Here is an 11,698-nt window from a genome sequence, read left to right as displayed (position 1 = left end):
CGTTAACACTGTTGAATAAGTATAATATAAATCATCAAAGGTACATATACAGTGTATTTATTCAACAGTGTTCAAAAGTGTTAACGGCTAACTTTCTTCAATATCATATATAATATACGACAGTATTTCTAGCCGTATTTCCAGATTTATCTGGCCAAACGCCCTCTTGAGGCATAGCATTTTGTAATACAATGTTCCCGACGGGTATTTGGACCTGTTCAACCATGAAGCCTTCGTGGTCTAGTGGTTATGACGCTCGCCTTGTCAGCGAGAGGTCGCAGGTTCGAATCCCGTGGGAGGCATTTTATTACACAAGGATTTTTCATAGGACTTTATTCGTTGAAAAGCTACAGGGTAGCCTACGATGTTCCACCATGTCCTTATTAAACACTGTATATGTACCTTTGATGATTTATATATTATATATATATAATATATACAGGCCTATATATATATATATATAGGCCTAATATATATATATATATATATATATATATATATCTTAACAATCTTAAGAAAAATAATTAATTTTCAAACTCAATACCATATAGGCAAGGCCTAATGAATTTTATTATCAAAACTCGGTATAAAACAGACATGTTTCGGCAAATCCTTCGCCATCTTCAGTGAAACGATTGCTAACATGCAATCTACTATATAAAAGGAGTGAACAACTGTGAAGCATTGTAATTTTAAATAAATGGGAATTGAACCATAGCTATTTGAACAGACATCATGACATTGCATTTTTAAGGAATCGATGTGAATGTAATTGTAAAGAAGAAAGAATTGCATGAATAAAGATGATAACGTAATGATGAACATCAGAATGACAAAGTTAAATTAACATGTAAAAGTTGCTTGTTGAGAGAGGGCGTGTCCCATTATATATGCAACACCTCCTTCCCAAAGAAAAATCAAGGAGGCGTTGCATATAAAATAATATATATATATATATATATATACATATATATATATATATATATACATACATTAATGATTTCTTCGTAACGTCTACTGTCCATATAGATTTTTCTTCAATAATTTCACAAAGAAGACATTGCTATAAGGTTTTTAATATTTTTTATTATAACCTTTATTATTTCTATGATTATTTTATAGTCGTTTTGATTAATAATAATATAGTAAGTCATAAATGATTTTATTGAGAAATAGGCCTATAAACAATTAGGTATTTACACATAGATGTGTGGTATGCTTACAAATGAAATGTAAATTAATGTAATAATTACCGTATGCTAATTTTATGTATCAACAAATACCATACTAACACCTGATTATCTGTTCTTCGCTTGTTTGTCTCTTATATAATTATTACGAATTATTAACGGGGATAAAAAATAAAAGTAAGCCTAATATATTAACAATAAAGAGATCAATCCAGAAATCAATAAAAAAAAATTTAGCTATAGTATATAATGATGTACTAATTACATAGGCCTACATGGATAATAAGCATACATTCATTGCCGTTTCGTATCCTAGGCCTATTTTAAACCATTTATGCATGATTTCATAGAAAAATTATAATATAAGTAAGCAATAATAGTGAACTAATGTGAAATTACATTGGCAAATTTCGTATGGGGGAAAACGGTTTGGTAAGCTAGTTACATATATGTATATACATTTAAAACAGGTTCTTTAAAACAGGTCAATCATATAGTAAATATATAAAGCAATTCTCTTGGACAGATCAAAGTTATATAAAGTAAAGTTAGTACCGTATTAGCACTAGGCGTAGTGTTACCGTATTAACTGTTATTAGAAATTATGTTATGCTGCGCTAGTGTAATTAGGCTTAACGTTGAGTGATTCCCAATTTCAGCATGTTCGACTGATGTTCGTATAATCTATATTGTACTTTCTTGATATTTCTGTTTCATGAGCCAATTGAGTCTGAAATTAATTTTAAAGTCTATCAATATTATTTTGAAGGCCTTACTTAATAAAAACATATTAATAGTCCTACTCCTCATGTATTGTCTCCAAAGACATTAAAACGATCTAAGAAAACTTAAGCTGTCATTACAAGCATCTCGATAGTTTTCTGACTTCATCAAGACATAACAATAGTTGTCAGTTTTCACAAAACATCGTGTAATTACAGAACATTAGGTGCATTGTTAGTGGATAATTGGATTCATATAAAATTGAATAGCGCGTGTTTTCAGTGAAAGCAAGGACGGTCAATTTCAATGTATCGGCTAATGGAGAATTCGCTGAAACACCAATCAGACGAGCAGACAATAATTATAATCCAGAGGTGTTGATGATTTTATTAATTAGTTCACAAAACAAGAGGGTTCATCAATTGGACAGAATTAATTAATGTATAATAGCGTGTCATGATGATTCAACCCATGCTAAATTAACTCCCTGGACATACAGTGTAACTATACAGGTATCCAACCTGTCGTCAATAAAACCTCGAATTGAAGCCCTGGGCTTCTTTTTATTGCGAACTTTGGATGGGCTTCTTTTCGAGGCTATTTTTGCAAAGTAAAGAGGGGGCTTCTTTTCAAAATGAATGCTGTAAATTTTGTGAATTTATACTATAAAACAATAAATAAGCCCACTGTAATATTATCTGTACCATGGAGTGGATTTAACTGGCATTAAATCACTTAAACTACTGTATAAGCCAAGTTTGTTTTTAATTTATTTTGTTTTTGAAATTCATGTACGTATTAAAAAGAAGCCAATGGGCTTCATTTCGAGATGGGCTTCTTTTTTAGGCTAATTTTGCAAACTGAAGAGGGGGCTTCAATTTGGGATGTGCTTCATTTTGAGATTAAACCCATTGGGCTTCATTTCGAGGTTTTACGGTAGTTTTGCAATAGGTGCAATACATAGGATGAGCTAGGCTATAGTGGAACGTTAGTTTTCAAAATGACCACATACATAAATTAAGGAGGCTTAGAAAACTTTAAAATTAGGCAGTTCTAATTATAAATATTCCTTTCAATGCTTGTATAAGCTTAGTATTTATATGACGAATAAAGAAATTTAATTCATAAACTAAACGTCAGAATCGCGTAAATATAGATTTGCTTCTTCCCACGAGACATGTAAATTGATGTAACATAATTACTATGGATATAGGCCTACTGCTGAATTCTTATTGCTTAAATACATTAAAATAACTAAAAACGTTATTATTAACACCTATCTTCAAGGGATATCTTGATTCAATATATCAAATATATTATATTACTGCTCTGTTAAATTTATCACCGCTTTAAGTGCTGTTTTTTCTGGCACTCGATTTCAGTTAATTTAATTTTTCAAATAAATATTCATTATCATTACCTTCACATTGGAGTGATGTTTTTCCCTACCTAATGTGTAATCGTATCTTACCAAATACTGTTCTAATTTTTTTTCCCTATGATATTTTCCTGACGCAAACGCACACATCAAAATATTTCACATTGTAATCTTAATTTTACCCCTTTGCAATACCTCAGGCCCACTTTTCGTTTTTGTTTTCAATTTACTTGTATCCATATTCCCTCCACAGTCGGGTGTTCAAGGTGATAATGTTTTGATTGATAACCTCTAATTACTTAGGCCTTTTATGTTAAACTTCAATGTATATACAAATTGGAATAAAATGTTTCATATTCAACGTGAAAGAATAGTGTATTAGGCCTAAATTTCATACTGATAGCAGTAATGAGGTCTAGTAATATTTTTGAGAAGTTATAATATGCGTGGAATAAAAAATGGTAACGATAGGCCTAATTAAACAACTATTTGATGTATAACGCCTTATATTTTGAAAGGCTACTGTAAAAAGTCTTAAAATAATTAATTAGGCCTTATATTATTAATTAAACAAAAAAAATGTTGAATACAGATATTTCGTCCACACATCACGCAACACGATTCGATTTGTGACTATATTACATAATGATAGATTTCAGATAATGAGAAATAATAGCCTAATTGGATTGCATTAATATTCTTTTGTTGAAAATTATATTCATTCATTTGGTAAAAAGCATTTTATTTTTTAATGTTGTAACATCATAATACAGCGAGTACTATCTATCCACCGATAGACATATGTATATTACTTTGATACTTGGTATAATTAGAGTATATTGTGTTTCTCCTGATTCATTAATTGGTTAAAACGTTCCCATGTTAATGCTCAATTGACGGTAACAAATGGGCGTGAATGATTGCGGATTAACGAGCTTGTTCAAAACGCGATATCGACCTCTTTGAAGTCTCGTACAGCCTCATTCACATAATTAATCTTACGCTCTCGATACGCTTGATCTGATTGGCTCATATTCTGAATTACGCTCCCGCCCAGCCAATCACATCTACTTAATTAATTTGACAGTGTATATATATAGCACGAAAGTTTTAGCAACTGGTATACTTTGCCATTGTTGTTGATAAAACGTACATTAGAGATATAATTTGACTAGACAGAGACATTCCAGAATGCTGAATCAAGATTTACCAGGGGGTATCCGTAGACCAATAATGAACCCTCATTGTCGAGGTACATATTTCTACCATCCGTATCAACGTCCACAAATTCAATGTCACAATTCAACCGCAGGCCAACCGATATCTGATCTTCGACCATCGTACAGCCCCCCACTACTGACAGAATCCACATTCACCAAGAAATCTTCTTTCACAATTGATGCCATCCTAGGTCTGAAAGAGGAACGGTCGCGATCAATTTCACCAGTTTCGCCAAAGAACACTATCGAAAATGTTCCGTTTAGCAACGGGTACCATTTGTGTGATCCTAGAGTGTCTGCATCTATCAGAATTCCTCATTATCCAATTCTTTCAAGACCACGTGTCATTTACCAGAAACGGTCGCCTGCAACGTCTCAAATTGAAAAGGAACACAGCAGAGATGTAACATCAAATGCTCTCGATATCTGGAACATCTGCTCACCGAAATCATCACAATCTGGTAGGTTTACAATTATTTTTGCTGTTATTAATATCACCATTAATATCGCCATACCATTATTATTATTATTATTTATTATTATTATTATTATTATTATTATTATTATTATTATTATTATTAAATATTATTATTATCATTATTATTATCATTATCATTATTATTATCATTATTATTATCATTATTATTATCATTATTATTATTATTATCATCATCATTATTATTATTATTATCATTATTTATTATTACTATTATTTATTATTATTATGCAAGATATAACATAGTATTATGCGTCTAAACTGGAGCACTTTATTAACTTTCAAATTTGCTTGTTGTTTAGTAAACAATAAAAATTAATAAAATGCTACCAGTATTTTATGTTACACTACCTAACTCTCAAATTACAAATAAACGATTACATTGTTAGGAAGAAACTAAATACGAGATAAGTCATCAAATTTATGTTACACTGGTACCTCAGCTGTATTTGTAGACATCTCTTATACACATCTTATATATATATATATTCCTATGTTCATGATATCTGAATGGATTGTTTTTGAAATTCCAGTACAAAATTTCAGTCACTTGTAAACTTGGTTTCTGAGGACCCAATATTTAAATATCTACTTGGCGTTAATGAGTGCACTGGTTTATCCCATCTTAAATGATTGGTTGGCACTTTCCATTACTTACTGCCTATGGTTTCTAAGAATACATTCCTTTTACATTTATTTAAACTTGTACATTTTTGCGGCAACTATAGTTAAACAAGTCTCAAAATGTCGATTCCTATCTCAAAATATTTAAATAACATGAGGTAACTTTTAACATAGTAATTATCATTGATGAGGATTATATTATGGAGGAATTTCAAAACCAGACCCTGCTTTCCCGTTCACATTCGAAAACAACTGTCTTTAATACATTGCAAACATTTATGAATCTTAGTAGGCCTATTGTACTGTAGTATTGAGTTCACTGAGAAAGCCCGCATTGCTTACAAAGTAAACTCGGTGTTGCTTAACCGAATATAGTCCTATTATCTAAGACATGTTCTGATGTTTTCTATGCAAACATAAGTATGATTTACTGCGTGCTGATTTTTTAGGGTACCGCATTACATGTAATTGTTCGATACGCAATTCATTAAGTATACGAAGTAATGGTTCAAATAATGGAATACTCAATTGAAATGATCGTTGGCCCACCTGGTCAATTGTTTGTAGATAGAAATTAACCTGTGTTGTAATTAAGATGATGAAAAGATCCTTTAGTAAGTCCCGCCTATGTGTTACAGGTGCAGAATAATTGACTGTCGGTCTATTAGAGAACTTTCGTTAACCAGATATCAATAGCGGCAATCTGGTTTTTGTTTTAGAGTATTTTGTCCACTTCATGATTTTCGAAATGCGTCGAGCCCAGTCTAAAATTAGGAAGACAATACATTTATTTACATTTAATTATACCTTTTCTAAGACATCATTGTTCCGGCCAACACTAAGTAAGTCAAAATTCAGTGCTGCTCAGTTTGAAGTGTTAATATCCGCATTGTTGTTCATCAATTTCGCGGTAGAAGTTGTTAAAAGTAAGGTTATCCCTGGCACTTTTAGGTTCTGAGAGGCTTGATCTCTAGTTGCGGTCACACCCCAGTCAAAGAAAATCCTTTCCCGGTAAGACCATGTTCATACAATGCGGCGGTAACACCTGCTATCAAAGGATCAAAAGATGAACAACTAGGGAAACACTGCTCTTATGACGAATGGGTTTTTGCACTGTTTTAGACTCATCCGATAATGTGCTCACCTGGAACTTTGTAGTGCCGAGAAATGTTCAATTGTAGTGGCAAGAATTACCTAGATAATCAACTTTCATTCAAATATATTTAGCATATATTTTATATTATGTAATATATATATATATAGGCCTATATATATATATATATATATATATATATATATATAATATATATATACGATAATAATATAACGATAAAAGCTATTATGGAAGAAATCTCTTCATGGCTGAATATCTAAATCTGGAGTAAATGAAACCTGTGAAATCTATTGATACGTAGTAAATTTCATCGGCTCTGTGCTTATTATAAGCATTTTAACAAACATAATAACCTAATACGTTGAGATAATCAATCATTCGCATCTGGTTAACTTTCATATCAATCAAGTTTGTTACAAAATACATATTACATATTTACATATTACATATTTTAATTTTTCAAACATCGAACCAATCTTTCATTAATTAACGACATATTCCAATTAAAATTTCTCAAATAATACCGACATGTGTTTTTTTTTTGTTTGAATTGTACAAACAATATCAACACATATCAAACATGCGCGTATTACTTGAGCATTAAAAAAACAATATAAAAAGAAATTAATTAATATTACTTGAAAGATCAAAACGATATTAACACACATGTTTAAGTAGATGCGTATTATTTGTATAGAAAAACAATATCATAAAAATATCAACATAGTGTACTCTTATTAAAGAGTTACATATTGTATGTAAAATATGCATAAGCCTGTTGTTTTCTCTCATTAATACAAGCACAGTTGCATAAATATGGCAAAGCAATGTGATAAAATATTTGTCATTCATCAAAAAGATTGACGATTGTTTTGATAGGTGCATGGTATGTGTAGTTTTTTCCTGAATATTCTTAAAATGTTTTAATTAATTCAGCTGCCAATATTGTTTGTTAAGTTTGTAACATTTCACTTTTGCTTTTATTTTCACAGAAATTTCAAAACGAATCCTCGAAGAACCCGATTGGCTGAAAACAAATGGGTCCCAGAAATCAAAACGTGTGCGCACGATATTTACACAAGAGCAACTGGATAGCCTCGAACAGGAGTTTGCACGCCAACAGTACATGGTGGGCTCAGAGCGTTTATACTTAGCATCAACATTAAACCTCACCGAATCGCAGGTTAGTGAAAATCTTGGTTTGAAAAGAAAATTATATACCCCCTATCAAGACAGTAAACTGAAACAACAACAATAAGGCTTATTATTAATATTAAATGACAGAATAATTAATAATGATAATAATTAATAATAAAAAAATTAATAATTAAAATTTAGCCTCTGAAAATTATTTTTTAGCAGCCATTGACTAAGCAATGTTTCCTGCCAATAATACTTTTCTTGATAGGTTTTTAGTATTGTGGTTTATTATGTTCATCACCACCACCACCACCATAAAAATCATCATCATCATCATCATCATTATCATTATCATTATCATTTAATGACACTTTCAATACCAGTTCTTTAATAGTTTTGTTGTCTAATTGCAGGTCAAAGTATGGTTTCAAAACAGGCGAATCAAATGGCGGAAACAAAACTTTGAGAAACAGCAAGCAAAACTAGCTAAGATCAGAGCATTACAGAAGCTACGAGAGAGTGACGGTGAAACTTCTATCTGCTCAGAAACAGAGGCAGACGACAGAGATCATCAAGAAGAATAGTATTATTGGCGCCAAATTTTCTAGAATATAATCAAACGAAGTCTTACAAAAACATAGTACTGTATATTGTAAATTTTATTATTCCGCGAATCATTGCATTTTGTCGATATTGTTTTCAAAGGAAATCCATTCTCAAAATTTGTCAAATCGAAAGAAAATATTGTAAATAATTTATTGTAAATAGACAGTGTAGAATATTTGGGGAAATTGTATGAAATTTTGGTAAGAAATATTTACTTTATGACTTTAAAGTTGTCTGATGGTGCTTTGTGATGTTTCTTGTGTACAAGAAAGTTTAAGAAACTAAATATTTTCATTAAAAAAAAAGAATAAGAACCACTGCTTGAAAACAAGTGCAAATCCAAACGGATTCCAATATTTTGGCAAAAGCCGTACATTGTCCCGGAATCTATTTTGGTAATGTTATTGGCAGTCTCGCCGTCAACATTCGTTCCTTCCTTGTCAGGATCCTTGCATTAACACGTATGTAGATGTATGAGATTGTGTAACCACAGACTTCTTACTGTTTTAAAGACATGCAGCTATTCTTTATTCCCAACTTCTTATTTAATATTATTATATAAGAATAAAACAATTCACTACTTTAGAATATATTTTATACTCATTTTTATGAGCATCATAAGAATATCAGTTATTTGGATAACGTTTATGATGAGTAGCCAATAAAAGTTGTTAGAAGTTCACTTTCGTATACATGTAATTAATTTATCATAAATTTGTCTTAAATATCAAGACTATTGAAAGTAAAATTAATTATATTATGATTTATGAATTAATACGGTATCAAATGTATTTTGATTGAAAATCTCGATATAACCTACATTCTACAATTATACTCGATTAATTGTGAAACATTTGTGTAAATTCTATCTAGGATTTGTATGGTGTTAATTCTATTATAGAAGCAATTATGTATTTGTTGTTATAACATATCCAATTGAGGTTGGCAGATTATCAGGCTTATGGGAAAATCAGCTTTAAAGTATTCCCATTAAACGCGTTATATCGATCGATTCCAAGCTGATCAAATACCTGTTGTATTTATATGCTACTTTATTGATTATTGAATGACTGTATTCATTAAAACGTAATAATATTACATATCGTTGACTTTGAATTTATCATACCTTGTGTTAATAACGATAATTGTAATAACAGTGATAATATAAAATATTAATTTTTAATTAATAAAAATTATTATTAATATTATTATTATTGTATTATTAGTATTGCTGCAATATATTATAATTATTGCTACTATAGTTATAATATATCATAATTATAATTGTTATTATTGCGTTACGGTTAGGGTTGCAGTTCTCACGACAAAAAACAATTCCTTTCCTTAAGCTTAGTTCCATTCTGTAATTGGCGAGTAGTTACTTACTTTTGCTAATATTTTGAAATGAACATATTTAATCGTCTCAGTTTGCCTAAGCATGAGGACGCCCTCTAAAATGGTTGGTTTCTCATACAATAATCAGTCTGTTTTTGTTTTTGTTTTTTTCATTAAGATCTTGAGTAAGTTACCGTGAAAGCCATACACATGACAATGTTATTGTTGTGCCTCATTTCCCTCATTCCATTAATATATATTAAAAAGTAATTAAAAATAGTCATTCTGATTTCATTGTGGGCCCTCTCTTCATCTAATAAACTACTTACGTGCCCACTCGACTGCTAACAATTATCGTGGAAAATTTATACATAACGAGTAACACAAACGAATATTTTAATAATTATAACCGACTCGATGTCTTCTAAAAACGATGATGAATGAACTGATGTACTGCACTATACACTTCGCTACAAGTGTCACGAAACATAATTGTTTAGTAACAATGGTTCGAATTGCTTCATCACTGGAACGTGTCGCTAAGTAGGTTGTCTATTCATGCGATTAATTACCCAGAGTTCAGAGCTGAGCACATTAATTGATGAAAAATATAAATATATGCTAATTAATCCTAATATTGTAGTGAAAATTAACCGGTATTTTGTTGTTTTGTAATCAGTGGCACATATTTCCCCCCCCCCCACACACACTTTTAGGCTCCCCCACGGAGAAACAGTATGTGGATTCCTGTAGTCTCTCCGCTGCTGGAACTATGATAACCTTCTGAAAACAAGCCAACACTAACATTGCAAGATTTTAAAATTCTTGATTTCACATTTTACCCTTTCTTACTCTTATTCTTTATTTGCAAAAAAAAAAACAAAAAAAAAACAAAAAAAAAACAAAAAAAAGTAAATTGAATTCCTGGGCGGGGACATTAATCACTACAATCCAGTTTACATAAATACAATAACAGGCCAATTATAATATAATCAAACAAAATTAACTAAATACAGAAAGCAATTAACTAAATACAGAAAGCAATTACCTAACTTAGTAAAATAAATAATAATAAATATATATATATATAAAAAATAAGTCAAAAAGAAATAAATATAGGATAGAAAAATATACAACACTTTTCTGGCTTACAATTTCAATACAGTCCCCACAAAAGGAACGGTCCTCCAAGCAAAAAAAAAAAAAAAAAGGCGTACATTAATATTTAAAATGAATGAAACATCTGATATAAGAACAATTCTGATGATAATAATTCGTAGATAGACTCGACGGCAAAAATGACACGATAATAAAAATTATTTTAATAACTTGAATTAATTAATGGAAAATGAATTATCGCTTTCAAGGGGGTTTATTCATTAAGGATTGTCATTTGATTTTATTTGTGTTTGGTTTGAAGTAAAAAAAAAAGTTTTATAGCCAAGAGGCCATCGCACTATGTTTGCGTCTGTCGACGGATAGCAACAGTTAACAAAAGAAACGGTCCGCCAAACAACAAAAAATATGCCTACATTAACAATATTTTCAAAAGAACGAAATATCTGATGTAAGACCAATCCTGAAATAATAATTCATAGATATACTCGACGGCAAAAATTACACAATAATTATACAAATTATTTAAACAACTTGAATATATTAATGAAAAGTGAATTCTCGCTTTCAAATGGATTTATTCTTTAGGAATTGTTATTTCATTTGTGTTTGGTTTGAAGGAAAACAAAAACTTTTTATAGCGTAAGAGGTCATCGTACTATGTTTACGTTTGTCGACCTCCGGGATAGCAGCAGTACATTTATATAAAAATATCATACCAATGTAATATTATTCCGGCAGAAAATACCGACAAAT

At 30.6% G+C, this 11,698-nt stretch overlaps 1 protein-coding gene across 1 annotated transcript; it reads left to right on the top strand.

Moving 5' to 3' along the window:
* Positions 1 to 4,404: 4,404 nt before the first annotated feature.
* Positions 4,405 to 9,591, top strand: LOC117121390 (homeobox protein not2-like). Its single transcript, XM_033266588.1, has 3 exons — positions 4,405 to 4,972; positions 7,738 to 7,928; positions 8,299 to 9,591. The coding sequence occupies exons 1-3, from the start codon at positions 4,483 to 4,485 to the stop codon at positions 8,467 to 8,469; spliced, it is 852 nt and encodes a 283-aa protein (XP_033122479.1). The 5' UTR covers positions 4,405 to 4,482; the 3' UTR covers positions 8,470 to 9,591.
* The last annotated feature ends 2,107 nt before the right edge of the window (positions 9,592 to 11,698 follow it).

The sequence above is a fragment of the Anneissia japonica genome, unplaced genomic scaffold (assembly GCF_011630105.1).
Source record: "Anneissia japonica isolate Jap-2015-1 unplaced genomic scaffold, ASM1163010v1 scaffold21_len1647178_cov195, whole genome shotgun sequence".
Classification (NCBI taxonomy): domain Eukaryota; kingdom Metazoa; phylum Echinodermata; class Crinoidea; order Comatulida; family Comatulidae; genus Anneissia; species Anneissia japonica.
This window is presented reverse-complemented; position numbering and strand designations above follow the sequence as displayed.